General features: G+C 44.7%; 1 protein-coding gene and 1 long non-coding RNA gene across 2 annotated transcripts in view; one reads left to right on the plus strand and one right to left on the minus strand.

The window, feature by feature from the left end:
* kcnn2 (potassium calcium-activated channel subfamily N member 2) overlaps nucleotides 1–26675 on the minus strand; it is a 63857-nt gene that overhangs the window by 10739 nt on the left and 26443 nt on the right. Inside the window, exons 3-6 of the mRNA XM_063014695.1 lie at nucleotides 7619–8037; nucleotides 4560–4701; nucleotides 3196–3306; nucleotides 2055–2182 (exon numbers count right to left, since the gene is read on the minus strand). Coding sequence (XP_062870765.1) covers nucleotides 2055–2182; nucleotides 3196–3306; nucleotides 4560–4701; nucleotides 7619–8037 — 800 coding nt within the window. The remainder of the gene's footprint in view (nucleotides 1–2054; nucleotides 2183–3195; nucleotides 3307–4559; nucleotides 4702–7618; nucleotides 8038–26675) is intronic.
* LOC134332772 (uncharacterized) lies at nucleotides 15701–16580 on the plus strand. Its single transcript, XR_010015306.1, has 2 exons — nucleotides 15701–16141; nucleotides 16251–16580. It is a non-coding gene; the product is annotated as an uncharacterized LOC134332772 (long non-coding RNA).

A 26675-nucleotide genomic window follows, 5' to 3' on the forward strand; every position in this document is an offset into this window, starting at 1 on the left:
TTCTGTGTTCCCTAAACGAGGAGACGTCACTGACCCACGCACCACTGTGAGGTCACTGGGTTTTCTTTTGTTTCGTCCTGATTTAGCAGAGCAACAAACAGCAAAAGAAACTAATTGGCTTTTATTCTCACAGATCAGCGTGACACAGATGCAGTTATCATTCGGGCTCGGGATTACAAGGATCAGAAGCAGCGCTGGAGCCATGAATTAAACATCAGGAACCGTATATACAGGAGACACTGAAGGACTAATGATGAGAACACGGATTATAACATAAAGCTAGTGAGAGGGATATGAATCTTTATATTTTATCTGAATATTGGGGGGCATGTTGAGTATACACCGACTAGGCATAACATTATGACCACTGACAGGTCAAGTGAATAACACTGATTATCTCTTCATCACGGCACCTGTTAGTGGGGGGGATATATTAGGCAGCGAGTGAACATTTGATCCTCAAAGTTGATGTTAGAAGCAGGAAAAATGGGCGAGCGTGAGGATCTGAGCCAGTTTGACGAGGGCCAAAGTGTGACGGCTAGACGACTGCAGCTCTTGTGGGGTGTTCCCGGTCTGCAGTGGTCAGTATCTATCAGGAACAGTGGTAAACCGGCGACAGGGTCATGGGCGGCCAAGGCTCACTGATGCGCGTGTGGTCCGATCCAACAGACGAGCTGCTGTAGCTCAAACTGCTGAAGAGATTAATACTGGTTCTGATAGAAAGGTGTCAGAATGCACAGAGCAGCACAGATTGTTGCGTATGGGGCTGCAAAAGGGGGGTCAACACAATATTAAGAAGGTGGTCATAATGTTATGCCTTATCGGTGTACATATTGAATTTGGCATTTACATAAATTGTGATTTCAGCCTTGGTCAAAAGAAAAAGGCAAAGAAGAAACGTTAGAGAGCAAAGAAAGAGAAATAATAATAAAGACAAAATAATAAATAAGGAGATAAAAACAGTCCCTAGACGGTCACGTATGAAAGGTACAGAAATAATAATAGGTGCAGGACGACGCTCAGGACGCCCGGACCGTCCTCCAGAATACGACTTATTTCAGACCCACTTTTATTCAAAGAGAACTTCTGTCAGGAATCTAACGGGAACTAAAAAGTCTCCAGGAATTTATCTTCTAGTTCTCTTTATGTCAGCGGATAACACACACACACACACACACATACACACACACAGGAGGATCCGGAGTGTTTCCGTTTCGAGCATCCCCGATCTGCCAAGCTAAGCGAGTGACATTTACAGGGTGTGCCGCTGCTTTTAGATGTTCTATAAATGTCAAGCAAAGTGGGTGTTGGTGCTAAACTGTGGGAATTTACACTTCCTGAGCACAAACGAAACACGGCGGTCATTAGAGCTCACGAGCCGTTTTATTGGGACGTGGAGGAGACCCGACGAGTACAACCATACCGACTCATCTAGCAGTCCTTTATCCAGGACACCTCATAACGTTCATACTGGCAACACCATCATGTTCAGACACATTTATTATCCTCACGTTGGGTTTAGAATCGTACGTTCGGGTCTTTATGCTTCAGAAAATGCCAGAATGAAGATTCTTTAAAGTGAAATTAGATCAAGAACAAAAAAAAATGTGGTGTCTTTCTTTTTTTTTATTCAGATGATTTATAAAATCAGTTACGCTGGTCACTGTTCCACTTCATATTCACTTTAAACTCCTCCCGCTTACATACTGTACAAATCTCTGCATGGGATAGGACCAGGTCCTTCAGCATCATGACTGACTGTGGAACTACTGGAACTATGGAACACATTACTCCAATCTCCTCACGTGTGCCACTCACTGCCTACCAGGATTGGTAACCCTTGTCCTACAGGGACCCCTCTACATCAGTAAGCCCTAGAACCCTAGAACAAGCCTGTCTGAACACAACAACCCTTCATCTTCTCCACCATGGCTGTTACCTTGCTACAGGTGTCAAACAATTCAGAGCTCAGAGCCTAGACAGGTCACAGCGAAGACACGACCACGACAGCAGACTGACATGAGAATAAAAAGCCTCACAGATACTTTACGCACTGGTGAATGGCTTGGAGGAATTTCCTCTGGTGCTTCCTGACTCTGGCGTGGTCCATCTTCCTCACCAGCTTGGTGTTCTTGTAGATGAGCCAAGTCTCCCTGAGAACGTTTGCAGCCGTGTTCTTCACCTGTAGGATGGGAAACCGGGCGTCACGTTTCACACACAGAGAGTTTGTCTGGATCTACAGAACCCAAAAGTGTTCGTCTATAACCGTCTTAATAACTCAAAAACGTCACTGTATTGTGTGCAGCGCTCAGCATTTTCTCTCAGCTTCCGTCCGTCTGTGCTCATTGATTTAAGGAGGAACGTCAATACTGCCAGGAGATATTAGATGTTCCGCAAATGTAGAAATCTTTAAATCCAGGTTAAAAACATTTCTTTTTTCTTGTGCCTATGATTGAGCTCGAAATTTTACCATATTTCTTTTAGTTTTTCATGCTCTTCTAAATTGTAGTGTATATTTTACTATATTTTCTTTTAGTTTTCATGTTCTTAATTTTGTATCTCTCTTGTTTTAATTTCATATTCCCTAAATTGTAGGTTATACTTTACAATATTTTCTTTTAATTTTTCATGTCCTTAATTTTTTTTTATCTCTCGTTTGCATTTCATGTTGTCGTAATTGTAACTAAATGTTTGCAAGAAGTCTTTCTGAGGAATGTTTTAATGCTTTTAATTAATTTTTTTTAATTAAAAAAAAATTTTTTCCTTATGTAAAGCACTTTAAATTGCCACTGTGTATGAAAGGTGCTATACAAATAAACTTGCCTTGCCTTGCCTTGCCTTACTGCATCACAAGCGTTTAGCCTTGATCTGAAACCGTTCTAGTGCTCGGAATTGATGTGAAATCGACTCTTTATTCCTAAATCCTGCAAATCAGGACTCGGTTGTTTTTGAAACGAATTGAAAAGATTTACTACATATGGTGAAGCTGCTGCCTGACAACACAATGGCCTCCTGATACACCGTGGTGATCCCAGGCTAGCACACGCCTCCTTTAACATGTACTTTAGCATGTACTACCAGACACGAGGTCAGTGTGACAGCCACAAGGTGATGATTTCCAGCCCGCCCCTCCTGTAGTCCCTTTTAAACATCTCTCACTGATTCAGATAAGCGCTGTAGCTTTGGGTCACTCACTCTTTTCGTCAGCTGCGTGTCCATCATAAAGTTATGTACATGTTTTTCGGCTTTGGTTAGTTCCAGTTTTTTTGCCACCACGGCCACCACCAAAGCGGTGCATCCAGCGCCCTGTGGGGAACAAAGTGAACACAGCCGTCAGTAATTGTTTTCATTTCTCATTAAACCTTTTATTACTATTATTTTCTATTTTATTTATGCTTTTTCTCCCAATTTAATGTAGTCAATCTGTTTTCCGCTGCTGGTGGATCCCTGATTGCAGGTGAGGTGGGTATATTGCTGCTCACGCCTCCTCCGACCCACGGCAGGCTTTAGCGGAACGCTTTATCCCCTATGCATTCTGCACAGGCCCACATAGCCCGGTCATCCCGCCCTAGCAGAAACGTGTCTGCTGCAGGCACTGCCAGTTATGCCTGCTAGATGGTGCCCAGCCGACCGGTGGCAACGCCGAGTTTCGAACCGAGGAGTTCAGTTCAGAATCTCGGAGCTGGTGTGCTAGTGGAATATCCTGCTGTGCCACCTGTGTGCTGAAACTTTTTATTATTACAATCAGCGAGCTGCAAAGCTTTTACTAGGGTGATTTTTTTGGTTTTCAAAAAATAGGAGACTTGGGGCAGGATGACAGCACGGGCCAGACGGACACATGCACCGGATGGAGGGTTTGGTTCGGGCAAAGTAATTTCATGTAACACCATGGCAATGTGTGTGGGGTAGGGGTTTAAATATGACTATTTTATCAACTTTAATAAATAAACAGCTACTTTTTAACAAAAGAACTAACAAATGCATTAATAGTCAGATAATCTTATTACTTTCCATTCAGCGTTTAACCCTAGACAGTAATCACAACAAATAAAATAGTTCATCAGTGGAGCTATTTCACCAGCAAGTGGCGCTATTACAGCGTTACAATAACCTCTATATTAGTACGAGCGTTTGGAAATGTTTACGCTGTTTCAGAATCAGGGAGAGACTTTATAACAAGACAGACGTGCTGCCGTCCATCCATCTGTAGCTGCTCTGATGCTTTGTGGTGTGAAATGCAAAAACTCCCTCTGCAGCAGTAACAGCATCTTCTGTGTTAGCCGCTCTCGACCTGACGAACTCTCTCCTTTAGCTGCAGTTTGTGTGTTTTGCTGAACTGGCATTTTTATTTGACACTTTGCAGGTCGTGCATTCTGCTTCCCGAGGATCCCGATTGTGACACAACATTTTTTAAGAGAAGTGCAATAAGGCGGAACATAAAGATAAAGTTGAAATCAGTGCAAAAACACACAAGGAATAGCGCACGCACCCTACTTTCACGGAACACGAGTATGAAGAGATTTTCATAAGTAAGGAGGGTCTGGAACAGAGGAACTTACCATAATCCCGGTGAGGAGACAGACTCCTTTGCCACAGTACGTGTTAGGGACCATGTCCCCGTATCCGATGGTTAGAAAAGTGATTGAGATCAACCACATGGCTCCTAGGAAGTTGCTGGTTACGTCCTGGTTATCGTGGTACCTACAGCATGTACACATACAGCAATTTAACAGAAATCTAGAACAGTAGTTTAGATGTAAATTGATTTCTGGTCTAGACTGGATTACGATTGTTGATCCCACAGTTTTCACCTCACAATAAACACAGTTTATATCAGTGATAAACAATAACAGCTAAAATAATAACAAACGTGGGTAATTTTCTTCATATTGTAATCATCTACTAATTTCTTAATTCCATTTTTTTTTTTTTGATTTTCATGCCCCTACAGGTGTATGTAAACTTTTTATCAATTATTAATCTTAGTCATATTAATATAGAACTTTAAATTGTAACAAGCCCACCGACTGTGGCTCGGTTACGGAATTCTGTTCTTCTGCATTTCCAAATTTGACCAGCAGAGGGGGCATGGAGGCGCAGATTATTGTCAGTGCCTAGCCATACAAATGCTGTCATCTTTTGACTGAGTGGGCACAAATTCCCATAGTTTAAAGTCTGTGAGCAGCCTTCTCAGAAGAGCAGCTGTTGTTATAGCTGAGAAGATCACACAGACGTCACTCGATATTAAAGCTGTTTGGTTTTGGAATGGGACGTCCAACAAACTTACGCTCAGGTGTCCAAATACTTTTGGCCATATAGTGTATTTGTCAACCTGCTACATACAGGTACATTTACATTAACTCGATTAAAAGGGAAGTAAAAAGAAAGCCAAAAAATGCTAAATGAGATGATGAATGGTGAATGTGATCAGATCACTGCTGGAACGTCTGAGGATCCCCCAGGAGAGTCTGGAACCTGTGGATGGGGATGAGAAGTCTGGGCTGAACTCCCACCAGTAAAGCTGATGGAAACTGAGACTGAAGAATGTGGGTGATGTGCCAGACGCGTGCCCTAGATTTCCATGCCCACTGGTGTAGAGGTGTAGAGGTTTTCCTCCACTACTACTTATAATACACTTCATTTAAAAAACCAAGAGTAAGAATGACCTCAGACAACAGAGAGCAGCTCAGGAGTCATACAGAGTTAGGGTTGTGATTCTTATTTCTACTGGAGGACAAGTGGAGAGTTTATCACTATGACTTATTTATACTTGTTAATAACGTTAGTGTCTACAATATACTCGTAACACCTTTCCATCAAACAATATTATTATTACTATTACTATTGATATTATTATTATTACTTATTATTTTGTTATTATTATTATTACTTTTATTATTATTACTTTTATTATTATTATCATTACTTATATTATTATTTATTATTATTATTAATATTTTATTATTATTATTATTATTGTTAATATTACTTTTATTATTATAATTATTATCATTAATTATTATTATTATAATGATTATTATAAATTATTATTACATTTATTGTTATTATAATTATTATTATTAATAATTATTATTATTATTATTATAATAATAATAATTATTATTATTATTATTATAATTTTTATAATTAATTATTATAATAATAATAATTATTATTATTACTAATATTATTGTTATTATTATTAATATTAATATTATTACGTTTATTATTATTATTATTATTATTACGTTTATTATTATTACTATTATTATTATTATTATTGCTATTATTATTATTATTAATTATTATTATTACGTTTATTATTATTATTGTTATTCATTATTATAATAATTATTATTATTAATGTTATTATTAATATTACTTTTATTATTATTATAATTATTATTATTAATTAATTATTATTACGTTTATTATTATTATTATTATTATTATTATTATTATTAATACTAATTATTATTACGCTTATTATTATTATTGTTATTAATTATTATAATAATAATTATTATTAATGTTATTATTAATATTACTTTCATTATTATAATTATTATTATTAATTATTACTACGTTTATTATTATTATTATTATTGTTATTATTATTATTATTGTTATTATTATTGTTATTATTATTGTTATTGTTGTTGTAGTCTCATAATGAACCGAAGTACCTGAACTACATTTGATTTTCTCTCCTGAGATTCAGTGTCATACAGCGGCTCGGTGGGTAGCACTGTCGCCTCACAGCAAGAAGGTCCTGGGTTCGATTCCTAGGCAGAGCGGTCTGAGTCCTTTCTCAATGAAATTTGCATGTTCTCCCTGTGTCTGTGTGGGTTTCCTCCAGAAGCTTTGGTTTCCTTTCACAGTCCAAGGACATGCAGGATACCAAAACTGAGCTTGGTATGAGTGTGTGTGTGTGTGTGTGACCTGTGATGTACTGGCGACATGTCTGGAGTGTTTCCTTCCTTTCGACGCAACCCTGACCAGGATATAGCAGTGGTAAAACAGACAGTGAACGAATGAATGTTTTTCCACCCATTTATCCTGGTCAGGGTCGCAGTGGATCCGATTTATTGGGTGAAAGGCGGGAAACACCTAAGATAGGTCGCAAGTCCATCACAGGGCGCACACACAAACACAATGAACCTGACTGCCAGACACAGGGAGAACATGCAAACTCTACACAGAAAGGACCCGGGGAATCAAACCCAGTTTCTTCTAGCTGTGAGGAGACAGCGCTAATCACTTACAACCAGACTCTAATATTAATATAAATTATATTAATATAATATAAATTGTGAGGGCGTCTGTAACTTTCATTCTTTCAGCAGTGAAGAAAAACCCAAATCAGATAGCGTTCTCTTACTGAGTAAAAACCCTTGACAGTGGAACATGTTACTCTTTTCCGAGAGCAGACGTGCCACCCCCGGAGGGCCAATCGATAGCGTTTTAATTAGAGCGGCTCCTTCTAACATGGAGCGTAAACAGAATGTTAATGCAAGCGCGTGGCGCCGCAGGGCGCAGCGGCAGAAACCATCGACTACCATGCGTGACGCAGCGCAAACCCAGGCGTAAGAGCCGAGCGGGCGGTGAGCTGGAGCACCTTTCACACGCCCTGACAGTCCAGGCGGCGATGATCCACAGGGAGATGGTGAAGACGAGCAGCACGGTGCCGGGGCAGATGGTCATGAGGGTCTTCATGACGAAGCGCGTGTTGAAGTTGATCTTGTTGAGTGCGCCGATGCTGCGAGACGAGGCGTCCGTGAACAGCTTGCTGTGCAGCAGCATGACGCGGGCGATCAGGTAGAGCCGCAGGAACATGGGGATGGACAGGATGATGTCCACGTCGGCGTCCGTCTTGGACGGCGTGTAGTAGAAGGCCAGGCGCGCCGTCCAGGTGAAGGTGTACTTGCCCGGGATGGGGTGGATGGCGCACACCAGGATCTCCAGGCAGATGAAGAAGATGCGCTCGTAGGTCATGGCTATCCTCCAGTCATCCGCCGCGTTGTCCACCATGAAGAGCTGGAACAGAAACAGTGAGAAGGGAACGTGAGGGAACAGAAACCAGAACCTGTACAGAGAATCAAAGACGTCACGGTTCACGCTGAAAAACCCAGTATTCTGTGGTGCCAGATTAGAACGCTAGTTCGCTCTTCGGTCGAAACACGTGGAACCGGTTCAAAATCAAGTTCGGGAACCGGAGCCGGCTCCGCGTTGGTGGAAATGGGGTACATAAGTCCTCTTACAAAGTGTTTCCCTGTTTCTGGAACAGTGTGAACGCTTCAGAATTTGTGCACTAAGCTAGAGGTTATTCTGGTGAAATAGCTCCACTCTGCTGCTCGTATTATCTCCAGAACACCTTCCACTGAACAAGCAGCTTCACTGGCTTCCTGTCCGGCATCACATCAATTTCAAAATCCTCCTCCTTCTTACGTTCAAAGCTCTCCACGATTTAGCTCCTCCACATCTCTCTGATCTTCTCCACGTCTACGCTCCTTGTCGTACTCTCAGATCTTCTTCTGCCTTCCGATCATCTACTCCTTTGGTCCGTCTGTCTACTATGGGGGCTGGAGCTTTTAGCTACTCTGCCCCACATCTCTGGAACTCTCTCCCTCCTGACATTCGCACCATTGATTCTTTCCCTAGTTTCAAAACGCGCCTTAAAATGTACTTCTTTAAACTTGCCAACCCTTAATCTGTGTAATTAATTATATACTGATGTTTAAACTATAAGTATTGTAAGGTGTCCTTGAGTGTTTTGAAAGGCGCCAATAAATAAAATGTATTAGGGTCATTCTTACAATTCGGTGCCTTTTGTGTCCCCAGTACTGATCATTATATTTATTAAGTAAATTTTAAACAATACAATTTCTAATCACCTTACTGAAATAATGAACACTTTCAAATACTAAACACGATGTTTTCTACCCCCCCTGTTAGATAGCAGAGGTTTTCCCATCATGTCCCCGGTGCTGTACATTCTGATTTAGTGATGATATATGAGGTTTAATCATGAAAATATCTCAGTCTTCAGATACTGTTTAACAGCTTTGATTAAGTCCCTCTAAACCTGGGATTTTTTTTCTTTATGAGTTTGATGTTATTGCTGATTATGAGGGTTTTTCACACGTCCCTCAGGCTGCCGTCCACCCTGTTATTTCTCACTACTTTCTCTTAAAATGAAGAGCTGTTTTACATACTGACATCATTTCCTGGAGCTCACATGATCTTTTTGGAGGGAAAACAACTGTGGAAGATGAGCGGCTTATTAAACTCATAAAATTTTAATGTTGCTTTTTCCACATTTTATCTTAAAAGTCTTATATGGCCGACCATAACATGTCCACCCTGTTACGGGATATATGAGAAAAAGCGATATGATTTGATCATTTTAAAAATTATCACAGCAGAGAATTCTGTGTCTGAATTCACTTTTATGCTAGCATGGTTTTGCTCACTCGCTATCTAATGGCTAATTTTATGTCAGAATGTCCACCCGGTTATGGTCCACCCTGTTACAACCTAATACGTAACAGGCTGGACGTCACAGTGAATATGAGGTGCATGTGTGATTTCTGTAGCTTTATTATTCAGTTTGGTTATAATAATAACAGAAACGTTGGTATTATGTTGCATCCTTTAACGAACGGCCTTAAGTGCAGCTGAAAGACAGAAACACGACAGTTCTGCATTTGTCCGTATCAGGGTGGACATCCTGGGTCAGAGACTGCATAAAATGTTCTAATAAAACCTACAGTTTGTGTGCTTGAGCTTGAACAATATTAGTTTGGAAAAGTATAACACGTCCTTTTATAATAAACCTTGAAAAACAAATAAAAACAGTGTTTCATTTTCAAAAAGTTTTAAGGTCCAAAAGGCACCAAATCCCAGGAATTACCCATTACTATTATTATTATTATTATTGTTATTATTATTATTATTATTGTTATTATTATTATTATTTTTATTATTGTTATTATTATTGTTATTATTATTGTTATTATTATTATTATTATTATTGTTATTATTATTATTGTTATTATTATTATTGTTATTATTATTATTATTGTTATTATTATTATTATTGTTTTGTTATTATTATTGTTATTATTATTATTGTTATTATTATTGTTATTATTATTATTATTATTGTTATTATTATTATTATTATTGTTATTATTATTGTTATTATTATTATTATTGTTATTATTGTTATTATTATTATTATTGTTATCGTTATTATTATTGTATTATTATTATTGTTATTATTATTATTGTTATTATTATTGTTATTATTATTATTATTATTATTATTAGTGTTATTATTAATATTATTGTTATTATTATTATTATTATTATTAGTGTTATTATTATTGTTATTATTATTATTGTTATTATTATTATTGTTATTATTATTATTGTTATTATTATTGTTATTATTATTATTGTTATTATTAGTGTTATTATTATTATTATCATTATTATTGGTATTATTATTATTATTATTAGTGTTATTATTATAATTATTATCATCATTATTATTGTTGTTATTATTTGTTATAATCCGCTCTTACCTTGTTACTTTCGTTTTCTATGGTTATATTTTCATTTGTATTTTCCGCTTGTGTACTTTGTTAGTTCTGTTATCCTCCGTTTTATTTTTCGTTAAAGTTTATTTCGGACTTTCGCCTTTTGTTCTTGTTAGATATGTGTGTGTGTTTTTGCCTGCCCGGCTTCCTTCTCCCCCCAGCGGCTTGGAGGGGTACTGTCCCCAGAAATTGCAGTGGAAGCCAGCCAATGGATCGCTGGAGGGCGGACCTCACTCACCTGTACCTCATTTTCCATCTAATCAGCTACCGCTTATAAACGCCGGCTTTTCCACCACGCATCGCCAGATTGTCTGCTTGTCACCGCGGTACAGTGACACCTGACTCCTGAGCTGATCGCTCTTTTTAAAGGACATTATCTTGTTGCTGTTCAAACTATTTTTCAACGTTGTTGTTTTTCTTCCCGGTTGATTCTAGCCCAGCGATCCATTCATCATCTGGCTTCCCTGTTGGTTCCTGGACTTGGCTCCTAGCTCCTGCGACCCTGGTTCATCTTCCACTACCACCCCTGCACTCCTGTTGGTTCCTGGACTTGGCTCCTAGCTCCTGTGACCCTGGTTCTTCTCCCACTGCCACTGTTTGTTCTGCCTAAGCTCTGGACAGTGTTGGACACCAACCCCTCTTGTTCCTGGACTCAGATCATAGCTCCTCTTACCCACAGTATTGCTCCTCTGTTTGGACCTATCACCATTTCCCCTGTTTGTCTGAATCTAATAAATATTCATTGTCAACTTTAGTTCTCGCTCCTTTTTGTGCATCCATACTTGGGTTCCCCTACGTTACGGGTTTTCTCAAACCCCCATATCATAACAGTACAATCTGGCCAGCATGGAACCCGTGGATGCACAAACAGGCGAGGACCTTACTGTGGGCATGGTCCTGACTCGGCACAACCAGATGTTGGACACCCTCACCCAGCGGCTCGCGGATCTTACCCAACAGGTTGCCCGTTTAAGCCCCCCAGTGCCGGTTCCTCTCGCTGAACCCCAGGTGCCTCTGGGGTCACCCGCTGTTCCTACAGAGCCTGGGGCCCCAGAGGTCCCTTTGGAGACACCCATCCCCAACCCCGAACCCTTTCATGGGGACTTGGACAGGTGCCGAGGTTTCCTGTTCCAGTGCCAATCTATCTTTCGTCAGCGTCCCGCCACATTTGCCACTGACGCTAGTAAGGTTGCCTTCATAATTGGTCATCTTAGGGGCAGAGCACTCTCTTGGGCTGAGGCGGTTCAGTCCCGAGAGGACCCACGGGGGGGGACGTTCTCTGACTTCCTCACCCGTTTTAAGGTTGTCTTTGACCACCCAGACCACTCGGGAAGTGCCTCAGCCCGCCTATTTTCCCTACGCCAAGGTTCCCGGTCGGTGGCAGAATATTCTATTGAGTTTTGGACCTTGGCTGCTGACTCAGGGTGGAATGAGGAGGCTCTTCGGGAGGCGTTCCAAAGGGGCCTCATGGAACCCCTGAGGGATGAGTTGGCGGTAAGGGAAGAAAACCCTGACCTTCATTCCCTGGTCGCCCTGGCTATCCGCCTGGATAACCGCCTCCGGGGTCGGCGCCGCGAAGGGGCAGCCAGGCTTGGCCCAGGGTCTCGTCCACCTGTTTCCTTGTTTTGTCCCCTGGAGCCCTCTGGCAGTCCCGTTGGCACGCCTTCATCCACTATACAACAGCCTGAACCGATGCAGTTGGGGCGTGCTAGGCTCACCCCCGAGGAGCGGGCTCGTCGCTTCAGAACCGGGCAGTGTTTGTATTGTGGCGAGGTGGGACATATTTTGCAGGTGTGCCCTACCCGACCAAAAGAGAGGGCTCGTCAGTAGCCGTGGGGGTACTGGCGGGCCACTCTCAGCAACCCCCACCACCCAGGGAACTTCACCTTCGGATTCGGGCCACCCTCTGCTGGCACGGCGGCTCAGTTCCCCTCCAGGCCCTTGTGGATTCGGGTGCAGAGGACAATTTGCTTGATGAGGGGCTGGCAGCCCAGACAGGGTGCACCCTTGAACCCCTCGATCCCCCGGTCACCGCGTGTGCCCTGGATGGAAGGGTCATTGCTCGGGTCACCCACCGCACCACACCTTTGACCCTTATTCTTTCGGGTAATCACCGGGAGACCCTTTCTTTCGCTGTAATCAAGGCTCCCCAGACCCCCCTAGTTCTGGGCTACCCCTGGTTAGCGCTCCATAATCCCCATATTGACTGGGCCCTAGGACGAGTGGCGGTCTGGAGCGACTTTTGTCATGCTAATTGTCTGGTCTCTGCCATCCCACAGCCAGGAAATCCGACTCACACTCCCCCTGACACAGAAGACACCGACCTATCCAACGTTCCCCAGGAGTATCATTTTCTCCGTGAGGTTTTTCGGAAAGACCGTGCCCAATCTCTACCCCCCCACCGACCCTATGACTGTGCCCTCGATCTATTACCTGGAGCTCCACTGCCTACCAGCCGGCTGTACAACATCTCTCGGGCTGAAAGGAGCGCCATGGAAACCTACATTTCCGACTCTCTCGCCGCGGGGATCATCCGCCCATCGTCCTCTCCCTTGGGGGCGGGGTTCTTCTTTGTGGAGAAGAAGGACAAAACCTTACGGCCGTGTATCGATTACCGGGGCCTTAATCAAATCACAGTGAAGAACCGTTACCCCCTGCCCTTGATTTCCTCTGCCTTTGACCCACTGCAGGGCGCCACCATCTTTACCAAGCTTGACCTACGTAACGCTTATCATCTGGTACGAATCCGGGAAGGCGACGAATGGAAGACAGCATTCAACACCCCATTGGGACACTTTGAATATCTTGTTATGCCTTTTGGGTTGTGTAATGCCCCAGGGGTGTTTCAGGCATTGGTAAACGATGTTCTCAGGGACTACCTCAACCGGTTTGTCTTCGTGTACATTGATGACATTCTCATCTTTTCCAGGTCACTGGAGGAACATAGCGCTCATGTTCGCCAGGTCCTCTCACGGCTCCTAGAAAACAAACTTTTCGTCAAGGCTGAAAAGTGTGAATTTCAGGTGGACTCTGTGGAATTCCTGGGGGTGATTCTTGAGCGCGGCCAGGTTAGGGCCGACCCCCACAAGATTCGTGCGGTAACTGAGTGGCCTACACCCACCTCACGTAAGGAGCTCCAACGCTTCCTTGGTTTTGCCAACTTTTACCGGCGGTTCATCCGTAATTACAGCCAGGTCGCAGCACCCATCACTCGCCTTACCTCCACCAAGATCCCTTTCACCTGGCCCCCAGAGGCCGACGAAGCTTTCTCCCATCTCAAGGCCCTATTTACTTCAGCCCCCATCCTCATTCAACCAGATCCCGACAGGCAGTTCATCGTAGAGGTCGATGCATCGGACACGGGGGTGGGAGCTGTCCTATCCCAGCGAGCGGGGCCCGAGAACCGTTTACACCCATGTGCCTTTTTCTCCCGTCGCTTATCCCCAGCGGAGGCCAACTATGATGTGGGTGACCGTGAGCTGTTGGCAGTGAAACTGGCCCTGGAGGAGTGGAGACACTGGCTGGAGGGGAGCGCTCAGCCTTTTATCGTTTGGACGGATCATAAAAACCTGTCCTACATCCAGGCGGCAAAGAGGCTAAACTCCCGACAAGCAAGGTGGGCACTTTTTTTTTTAGTCGGTTTGACTTTGCTATGACCTACCGGCCCGGATCACGCAATATCAAACCGGATGCCCTATCTCGTCAATACTCCACAGAGGAAACTCCAGCCAGTTCGACAACCATTCTTCCACCCAGCCGGGTCATTGGATTACTCACATGGGACATTCGCAGGATTGTCACTGAGGCCCAGGCGCAGGAACCAGATCCCAGGTCAGGACCCCATGCCTGTCTTTTCGTCCCTACCACAGCTCGCTCCCCTGCCTTGCAGTGGGCCCATGGCTCCCGCATTGCCTGCCATCCTGGTGTTAGCCGCACACTGTCGCTGTTAAGGAGACACTTTTGGTGGCCATCCATGGAGGCTGATGTCAAGGAGTTTGTGGCCGCTTGCACGACATGCGCACGTAACAAGTCCTCCCACCAACCTCCAGCAGGGTTACTACATCCACTTCCAGTCCCGGGTCGCCCATGGTCCCACATAGCGTTAGATTTTGTCACCGGTCTACCTGAGTCAAGCGGGAATACGGTGATTCTAACCATGGTGGACCGGTTCTCCAAGGCTGTGCACTTTGCGGCCCTGCCCAAACTCCCCACAGCCTTCCAAACGGCGGAGCTATTAGTTAACCTGGTGTTTCGCGTGCATGGGATCCCTACGGACATTGTGTCGGACCGTGGGCCCCAGTTTACCTCCCAGGTCTGGAGGGCTTTCTGCAGAGCCTTGGGCGCGACGGTCAGCCTCTCGTCTGGCTTCCACCCTCAGTCCAATGGACAGGCGGAGAGGGCAAATCAGAGCTTGGAAGCCGCCCTACGATGCATGGCCGCCCGCAACCCCAGGGGTTGGAGCTCCCACCTAGCTTGGATCGAGTACGCCCACAACACCCTGATCTCGTCCGCCACAGGTTTTTCCCCCTTTGAGGCCTCCCTAGGCTATCAGCCCCCGTTGTTCCCCGAGCAGGAAGCAGACGTGGCAGTTCCCTCCATTGAGCAACATCTCCGTAGGTGCCGAAGAGTCTGGAAGACCACCCGGGCTGCTCTCCTCCGGACTCGTGACAACAACCGCCGGTCGGCAGACCGCCATCGGAGACCTGGCCCCCCCTACGCTCCCGGTCAGGTCGTATGGCTATCTACCACGAATATTCCCCTCCGCTCGGTATCCAAGAAACTCTCCCCCCGCTACATCGGCCCCTACGTCATTGAGAGGATTATTAACCCCACGTCTGTGCGTTTAAGACTCCCCCGCCACATGCGCATCCATCCCACATTCCACATCTCTCAGCTCAAACCAGTGGCCTCCTCCACCCTGAGCCCTCCTTCCGACCCCCCACCACCCGCCCGGCTCGTCGACGGCCATCCGGCATACACGGTCCGCCGATTGCTGGAGGTTCGGAGGCGAGGCCGAGGCCTTCAGTACTTGGTAGATTGGGAGGGCTACGGACTGGAGGAACGTTCCTGGATTCCCCGATCTGCCATCCTCGACACCAACCTGATCCGGGAGTTCCACCTCCGAAATCCTAATGGACCCGGTAGGCCGCCTGGAGGCGGTCGTTAAGGGGGGGTACTGTTATAATCCGCTCTTACCTTGTTACTTTCGTTTTCTATGGTTATATTTTCATTTGTATTTTCCGCTTGTGTACTTTGTTAGTTCTGTTATCCTCCGTTTTATTTTTCGTTAAAGTTTATTTCGGACTTTCGCCTTTTGTTCTTGTTAGATATGTGTGTGTGTTTTTGCCTGCCCGGCTTCCTTCTCCCCCCAGCGGCTTGGAGGGGTACTGTCCCCAGAAATTGCAGTGGAAGCCAGCCAATGGATCGCTGGAGGGCGGACCTCACTCACCTGTACCTCATTTTCCATCTAATCAGCTACCGCTTATAAACGCCGGCTTTTCCACCACGCATCGCCAGATTGTCTGCTTGTCACCGCGGTACAGTGACACCTGACTCCTGAGCTGATCTCTCTTTTTAAAGGACATTATCTTGTTGCTGTTCAAACTATTTTTCAACGTTGTTGTTTTTCTTCCCGGTTGATTCTAGCCCAGCGATCCATTCATCATCTGGCTTCCCTGTTGGTTCCTGGACTTGGCTCCTAGCTCCTGCGACCCTGGTTCATCTTCCACTACCACCCCTGCACTCCTGTTGGTTCCTGGACTTGGCTCCTAGCTCCTGTGACCCTGGTTCTTCTCCCACTGCCACTGTTTGTTCTGCCTAAGCTCTGGACAGTGTTGGACACCAACCCCTCTTGTTCCTGGACTCAGATCATAGCTCCTCTTACCCACAGTATTGCTCCAGCCGCTTCAGTGTCCTCTGTTTGGACCTATCACCATTTCCCCTGTTTGTCTGAATCTAATAAATATTCATTGTCAACTTTAGTTCTCGCTCCTTTTTGTGCATCCATACTTGGGTTCCCCTACGTTACGGGTTTTCTCAAACCCCCATATCATAACATTATTATTATTGTTATTGTTATTATTATTATTGTTATTATAATTGTTATTATTATTATTATTATTAGTGTTATTATTATTATTATTATTATTATCATTATTATTATTATTATTATCATTATTATTATTATTGTTTTGTTATTGTTATTATTATTATTAACTATTTTTTAGGGCTAAACGCTGAATTGAAAGTAATAAGATCTGACCATAAATGCGTTTGTTAGTTGTCTTGTTATTGATGCATTTGTCAAATATTTAAAGCCCAACTTTACACACATTACCATGGTGCCAAGTGTCCTCTTCTCTAAACACCAAAATTTTATCAACGTAGTTGTGCACAACAACAGATCAACGTAGTTGTGCACAACAACAGAGAGAGAGGATTGTGGGTTAAACATGAGGGACTGTATACCGTGTTTATTAACAGAACGTTTCTGTGATGTTTCTGTGAGCGTGTTTGTATCTGCATCGTTTTTCCTCCAGGCGGCTAAACGAGAAAAATCGTCTCTGTGGTTTCCGACACGCACGCTTTACAATTTCAATCTGAGCCCAGCAGCTTGTGCCAGCACTCATCCCTCACTGCTCATTCTCAGATCCATACTTCAAAGTCTGCCACCATGTTTCTCCTGCGAATGCTCCGTCCCCGGGAACCACACTTAACACCCCTCAGTCTCTCTCCCAAAAACACACACACACACACACACACACACACCACCTCGCATCCACCTCGCATCCACCTCGGGCTCGATAAATAACTCCCGCCCAAACCGGCGTGCCGTCAGAGCTCCCGTCCCTGATAATCTTCCCAGATAAACTTCATCCCGCTCCCTCCTGTCACCTCAAGGTCCACCTGCCTGCCGTCTCCTCCGCCGGCAGATATTTCACTCCGCTCCGTCGTTTTCATCTCATCTCTCTCGCTTTTCATCTTCCTCTCGTCCCCCCGACTCCGTCTGCGACTCTCCGATACGACAGGAACGGAAGCATTAATCCTAAACTCCTGACGCCACGAATTTTAACCCCCGGGCCCTCGCACGTTATGTTCAGCCAGAGATTTACATAATCCTCACCTCGCTCCAAACGCTCGATCATCCCGGACAAGCCGAGAAATTTTGCTTCCTCAGTTTGTACCGGAGCGCCGAGGCTCATTTAGCTAACAAGCTGGAAAACGTACAGCCAACAGATTAGCATTAAACAGATTGCACGTCTAAAGTCCGGTTTATACTTAATCAGAACTGGGATGTTTATGGTTTATCAGAACAGTAGGTTGTTCTTCATGGTCCAGTACAAATGAGGACTGGTTCTCGGGGACTGGATGAGAACTGGACTGAGTGCTTTGCAGTTCTGCTAACCACAGTGTACACCGATCAGCCATAACATTAAAACCACCACCTTGTTTCTACACTCACTGTCCATGTTATCAGCTCCACTTACCATATAGAAGCACTTTGTAGTTCTACAATTACTGACTGTAGTCCATCTGTTTCTCTGCATGCTTTGTTAGCCCCCTTTCACACTGTTCTTCAATGGTCAGGACCCCCACAGAGCAGGTATTATTTAGGTGGTGGATGATTCTCAGCACTGCAGTGACACTGACATGGTGGTGGTGTGTTAGTGTGTGTTGTGCTGGTGTGAGTGGATCAGACACAGCAGCGCTGCTGGAGTTTTTAAACACCTCACTGTCACTGCTGGACTGAGAATCGTCCACCAACCAAAAACATCCAGCCAACAGCGCCCCGTGGGCAGCGTCCTGTGACCACTGATGAAGGTCTAGAAGATGACCGACTCAAACAGCAGCAATAGATGAGCGATCGTCTCTGACTTTACATCTACAAGGTGGACCGACTAGGTAGGAGTGTCTAATAGAGTGGACAGTGAGTGGACACGGTGTTTAAAAACTCCAGCAGCGCTGCTGTGTCTGATCCACTCATACCAGCACAACACACACTAACACACCAGCACCATGTCAGTGTCACTGCAGTGCTGAGAATCATCCACCACCTAAATAATACCTGCTCTGTGGTGGTCCTGTGGGGGTCCTGACCATTGAAGAACAGCATGAAAGGGGGCTAACAAAGGATGCAGAGAAACAGATGGACTACAGTCAGTAATTGTAGAACTACAAAGTGCTTCGACACGTGTGCAGTACCGACTGCTTCTTTTGACCTGCATCAGGTGGGTTCATATGGAGATCCGTATCGCGCATGAAGTGTCAAGAACCGATCTCCATTATCCCCCGTCTCTGTGCAGCTCCATCGATCAGCCAGTAGAGGGCGTAACTGCAGCACTACCTTCTTCAGATGAACCAATCATCATCCGTATAAATGCCTGTAGAGAGCTGAGATTAAAACGAGCTAACTCTGTACCGAAGAGGAAAAGCGATTCAGCCGGAAAGGTTCTTACACCTCCAGTACATTCACACCTACACGACGATCCGACAGCTAACGGCTCTGATCCGATAAGGACGTTTACATGCACTTTAGTAATCACATCACGTCAGGTTTCCAGATCTGCGTACGTCTGTCTGATCTGATTTCCTCTGTAGTGTCTCTGTAAGTAGGAGAGCTGTTGGGTTCATTACATTACGCTGTAGTGGAGTGGTTTCTTCACTACTTTTTAAATCAATTAGCACACAGTTCAATGTCTATTGTAAAAAGCGCTATATAAATAAAGTTGACTTGACTTGACTTGACTTCAACTCTTCGCTAGTCTGAGTGCTGCAGTGGCTGCTGCATTTCCTGATTTGTTGTCGAATAAGATTTAGTAATTGCTATATTTTAGGGAAAGCATAAGTACGTACACCATGTGGCCAAAAGTATACGGACACAATCTAAACTGTGTCTGCCACGTTCACTGCTAACAGCCGTTTACAATCATTGCTATAAATGTGTGGCAGCGGTCGGAGGATGATGATGATGAAGCCAGATCTGTACTCACTGGTTTGACTAGTTTGTGTGTATGAAGGGAGTTTGGGTCCAGCATGACAGAGTCCCTGACCCTACAAATGATCTATTAACCGAATATGCACAAATTTCATGGACACACTCCAAAATCTCATGGAAAACCTTCCCATAAAATCCCATAAGATGTGATTACGGTGGCTTTACATCAGTGTCCATGATGTTGGAATGTGAGTGGATGAGTGAGTGAGTGAGTGAGTGAGTGAGTGAGTAAATGAGTGAGTGAGTGAGCGAGTGAGAATTGAGTGAGTGGATAAGTGAGTAAATGAATGAGTGAGCGAGTATATGAGTAAGTAAGTAAATGAGTGAGTAAGTGTGTGAGTGGGTGAGTAAATGAGTGAGTGAGTAAACTAGTGAGTGAGTGAGTGAGTGAGTAAATGAGAGAGTAAACTAGTGAGTGAGTAAAGTAGTGAGCGAGTAAATGAGTGAGTGAGTGAGTAAATGAGTAAGTAAATTAGTGAGTGAGTGAGTATATGAGTAAGTAAATGAGTGAGTAAATTAGTCAAAAATTCATTCACTGTCTGTTTCACCACCGCTTTATCCTGGTTAGGGTCACAGTGTGAGTGAGTAAATGAGCGAGTGAGTGAGTGAGTGAGTAAATGAGTGAGTGAGTGAGTGAGTAAATGAGCGAGTGAGTGAGTGAGTAAATGAGTGAGTGAGTGAGTGAGTGAGTGAGTAAATGAGTGAGTGAGTGAGTGAGTGAGTAAATGAGCGAGTGAGTGAGTGAGTAAATGAGTGAGTAAATGAGCGAGTGAGTGAGTGAGTAAATGAGCGAGTGAGTGAGTGAGTGAGTAAATGAGCGAGTGAGTGAGTGAGTGAGTAAATGAGCGAGTGAGTGAGTGAGTAAATGAGCGAGTGAGTGAGTGAGTAAATGAGTGAGTGAGTGAGTGAGTAAATGAGCGAGTGAGTGAGTGAGTAAATGAGTGAGTGAGTAAATGAGTGAGTGAGTGAGTGAGTAAATGAGCGAGTGAGTGAGTAAATGAGTGAGTGAGTGAGTAAATGAGCGAGTGAGTGAGTAAATGAGCGAGTGAGTGAGTGAGTAAATGAGTGAGTGAGTAAATGAGCGAGTGAGTGAGTAAATGAGTGAGTGAGTAAATGAGCGAGTGAGTGAGTAAATGAGTGAGTGAGTGAGTGAGTGAGTAAATGAGCGAGTGAGTGAGTGAGTGAAGAAATGAGTGAGTAAATTAGTCAAAAATTCATTAATTCACTGTCTGTTTCACCGCTTTATCCTGGTCAGGGTCACAGTGTGAGTGAGTAAATGAGCGAGTGAGTGAGTGAGTAAATGAGCGAGTGAGTGAGTGAGTAAATGAGCGAGTGAGTGAGTAAATGAGCGAGTGAGTGAGTGAGTAAATGAGTGAGCGAGTGAGTGAGTGAGTAAATGAGTGAGTGAGTGAGTGAGTAAATGAGTGAGTGAGTGAGTGAGTGAGTGAGTAAATGAGTGAGTGAGTGAGTGAGTGAGTAAATGAGCGAGTGAGTGAGTGAGTGAAGAAATGAGTGAGTAAATTAGTCAAAAATTCATTAATTCACTGTCTGTTTCACCGCTTTATCCTGGTCAGGGTCACAGTGTGAGTGAGTAAATGAGCGAGTGAGTGAGTGAGTAAATGAGCGAGTGAGTGAGTGAGTAAATGAGCGAGTGAGTGAGTAAATGAGCGAGTGAGTGAGTGAGTAAATGAGTGAGCGAGTGAGTGAGTGAGTAAATGAGTGAGTGAGTGAGTAAATGAGTGAGTGAGTGAGTGAGTAAATGAGTGAGTGAGTGAGTGAGTAAATGAGTGAGTGAGTGAGTGAGTGAGTGAGTAAATGAGCGAGTGAGTGAGTAAATGAGCGAGTGAGTGAGTGAGTAAATGAGTGAGTGAGTGAGTGAGTGAGTAAATGAGTGAGTGAGTGAGTAAATGAGTGAGTGAGTGAGTGAGTAAATGAGTGAGTGAGTAAATGAGTGAGTGAGTGAGTGAGTGAGTGAGTAAATGAGCGAGTGAGTGAGTAAATGAGTGAGTGAGTTAGTGAGTAAATGAGTGAGTGAGTGAGTGAGTAAATGAGTGAGTGAGTGAGTGAGTGAGTAAATGAGTGAGTGAGTGAGTAAATGAGTGAGTGAGTGAGTGAGTAAATGAGTGAGTGAGTGAGTGAGTAAATGAGTGAGTGAGTGAGTGAGTGAGTAAATGAGTGAGTGAGTGAGTGAGTAAATGAGTGAGTGAGTGAGTAAATGAGTGAGTGAGTGAGTGAGTAAATGAGTGAGTGAGTGAGTGAGTAAATGAGTGAGTGAGTGAGTGAGTGAGTAAATGAGTGAGTGAGTGAGTGAGTAAATGAGTGAGTGAGTGAGTAAATGAGTGAGTGAGTGAGTGAGTAAATGAGTGAGTGAGTGAGTGAGTAAATGAGTGAGTGAGTGAGTGAGTGAGTAAATGAGTGAGTGAGTGAGTGAGTGAAGAAATGAGTGAGTAAATTAGTCAAAAATTCATTAATTCACTGTCTGTTTCACCACCGCTTTATCCTGGTCAGGGTCACAGTGGGTCTGATTTATTGGATTTGGGTCTGATTTAATGTGGACTGGTCGTCAGCCGATCACAGGAAACACACACACACACACACACACACACACACACACACACTTAGGTCAAATTCTAGTAGCTTTAATTGTCCTGCATGTATTTGGGCTATTTGTAGTTGTGGGAGGAAAATGGAGAACCCGGAGGAAACCCACAAGGCCACAGGGAGAACATGCAAACTCCACACAAAAAGCACCCGGGGAATTGAACCCAGGCCCTTCTTGCTGTGATCACTGTGCCACAGACAGATTTTAGTTGTAATGATGTCGTATTAAATCAGACGTCTGGTGTGTGGATTGGGCTTCAGTTAAACACCAGTCACAGTCCGCGCTCTCATCTCTCTCCGTCTGCGTCCACGCCGCTTCCCGTCTCCCAGCTCCTACACGGCAGCCATCCTCCCGCGAGGTATCTGATCCAAGCCCGCAGCACAATGCGGCGTTTCACTACTTAACTTCCTCCCTTTGTTATAGATGAGAGCTCATTAGTGAAATCAGGTCGGGGTGTGAAGGCTATGAAACTAAACCCTGCAGCCCTTATCTCCCGCGGCAACGCTCACTCACGCAAAGCGGCCCGACTCGCAGACCATTCACACAAACCCGAGCGTCCGCCCGCCATCAATTATTCACCCCCCGCCGCGCCGCCACGCCACCGGCCTGCCCGTCATCCGCCCGAATAAAACCCGGAGAGCCTTCAATAATTCAGACGACATAACGAGCAGAAAACACCGCGGTAAATACGTGAGGATCTCACGTCAGGAACGAGTCAGAATTCCTGCCTCCATTTAGTCAGAAAAACTCACCACACACACTCATCACACTCATCACACACACACACTCATCACACACACTCATCACACACACACACTGACCACACACACTCATCACACACACACTGATCACACACACTCATCACACACACACTCATCACACACACACTGATCACACACACTCATCACACACACACTCATCACACACACACTGATCACACACACTCATCACACACACTCATCACACACACACTGATCACACACTGACCACACACACTCATCACACACACACTCATCACACACACTCATCACACACACTCATCACACACACACTGATCACACACACACACACACTGATCACACACACACTGATCACACACACACTGATCACACACACACACTGACCACACACACTCATCACACACACACTGATCACACACACACACACTGATCACACACACACACTGACCACACACACTCATCACACACACACTGATCACACACACACACTGATCACACACACACTGATCACACACACACACTGACCACACACACTCATCACACACACACTGATCACACACACACACACTGATCACACACACACACTGATCACACACACACTCATCACACACACACTGATCACACACACACACACACTGATCACACACACACACTGATCACACACACACTCATCACACACACACTGATCACACACACACACACTGATCACACACACACTCATCACACACACACACTGACCACACACACTCATCACACACACTCATCACACACACACACTGATCACACACACACACACTGATCACACACACACACAAACTCATCACACACACACTGATCACACACACACACACTGATCACACACACACTGATCACACACACACACACTGATCACACACACACACTCATCACACACACTCATCACACACACACTGATCACACACACTCATCTCACACACTCATCACACACACACTGATCACACACACACTGATCACACACACTCATCACACACACACTGATCACACACTGACCACACACACTCATCACACACACACTCATCACACACACTCATCACACACACTCATCACACACACACTGATCACACACACACACACACTGATCACACACACACTGATCACACACACACTGATCACACACACACACTGACCACACACACTCATCACACACACACTGATCACACACACACACACTGATCACACACACACACTGACCACACACACTCATCACACACACTCATCACACACACACTGATCACACACACACACTGATCACACACACACTGATCACACAAACACACTGACCACACACACTCATCACACACACACTGATCACACACACACACACTGATCACACACACACACTGATCACACACACACTCATCACACACACACTGATCACACACACACACACACTGATCACACACACACACTGATCACACACACACTCATCACACACACACTGATCACACACACACACACTGATCACACACACACTCATCACACACACACACTGACCACACACACTCATCACACACACTCATCACACACACACTGATCACACACACACACAAACTCATCACACACACACTGATCACACACACACACACTGATCACACACACACTGATCACACACACACTGATCACACACACACACTCATCACACACACTCATCACACACACACTGATCACACACACTCATCTCACACACTCATCACACACACACTGATCACACACACACTGATCACACACACTCATCACACACACTCATCACACACACACTGATCACCCACACACACTCATCACACACACACTGATCACACACACACACACTGATCACACACACACACACTCATCACACACACACTGATCACACACACACACACTAATCACACACACACTGATCACACACACACACACACTGATCACACACACACACTCATCACACACACACTGATCACACACACACACACACACTGATCACACACACACACTGATCACACACACACACTCATCACACACACACTCATCACACACACACACACTGATCACACACACACTGATCACACACACACACACACACTGATCACACACACACACTCATCACACTGATCACACACACACACTGATCACGCACACACACACTGATCACAGACACACTCATTACACACACTGATCACACACACACTCATCACACACACACTGATCACACACACAGATCACACACTCACACATCTCACACACACACACACTGATCACACACACACACACTCATCACACACACACTGATCACACACACACACACTCATCACACACACACTGATCGCACACACACACACTGATCACACACACACACTCATCACACACACACTGATCACACACACACACACTGATCACACACACACTGATCACACACACACACACTGATCACACACACACACTCATCACACACACACTGATCACACACACTCATCACACACACTCATCACACACACACTGATCACACACACTCATCACACACACTCATCACACACACACTGATCACCCACACACACTCATCACACACACACTGATCACACACACACTGATCACACACACACACACTGATCACACACACACACTCATCACACACACACTGATCACACACACACACACTGATCACACACACACTGATCACACACACACACACTGATCACACACACACACTCATCACACACACTCATCACACACACACTGATCACACACACTCATCACACACACTCATCACACACACACTGATCACACACACACTGATCACACACACTCATCACACACACACTGATCACCCACACACACTCATCACACACACACTGATCACACACACACAAACTCATCACACACACACTGATCACACACACACACACTGATCACACACACACTGATCACACACACACACACTGATCACACACACACACTCATCACACACACACTGATCACACACACACACACACACTGATCACACACACACACTGATCACACACACACACTCATCACACACACACTGATCACACACACACACACTGATCACACACACACTGATCACACACACACACACACTGATCACACACACACACACACTGATCACACACACACACTGATCACACACACACACACACACACACACACTGATCACACACAAACTGATCCCTCTGTTTCATTACAGGAAAGGAAATGAGATTTATGACCCGTGTCTCATATTTAGCGAGCGCGCGTTACCTAAAACCTCAGATCATTCAAACACAAATACTGTTCTACTATCTCTGAGCTTTCAGTCAACGTTCAGCTCATACACACTCATCACACACACACACTGATCACGCACACACTTATAACACACACTCATCACACACACACACTCATTACACACACTCATTAAACACACTCATCACACACACACTCATTAAACACACTCATCACACACACACTCATTAAACACACTCATCACACACACACTCATTACACACACTCATCACACACACTGATCACACACACACTGGCGCAGCGCTGGTGCAGAACTGAGCACTAGAACTTGAGTATAAAACACAGGGCGAGAACAAGACGAGCCTCCTGACAAAATAAAGCCTCTCACTACTGAGAGACGAGCGCCGACTCGTGCACGATTACTGAACTACTGGTCTTGGTTCGCTTCTCACGGGGACCGGACATTCGGTTTTCCAGAT

This window comes from Trichomycterus rosablanca, chromosome 18 (genome assembly GCF_030014385.1).
Source record: "Trichomycterus rosablanca isolate fTriRos1 chromosome 18, fTriRos1.hap1, whole genome shotgun sequence".
NCBI classification, from domain to species: Eukaryota; Metazoa; Chordata; class Actinopteri; order Siluriformes; family Trichomycteridae; genus Trichomycterus; species Trichomycterus rosablanca.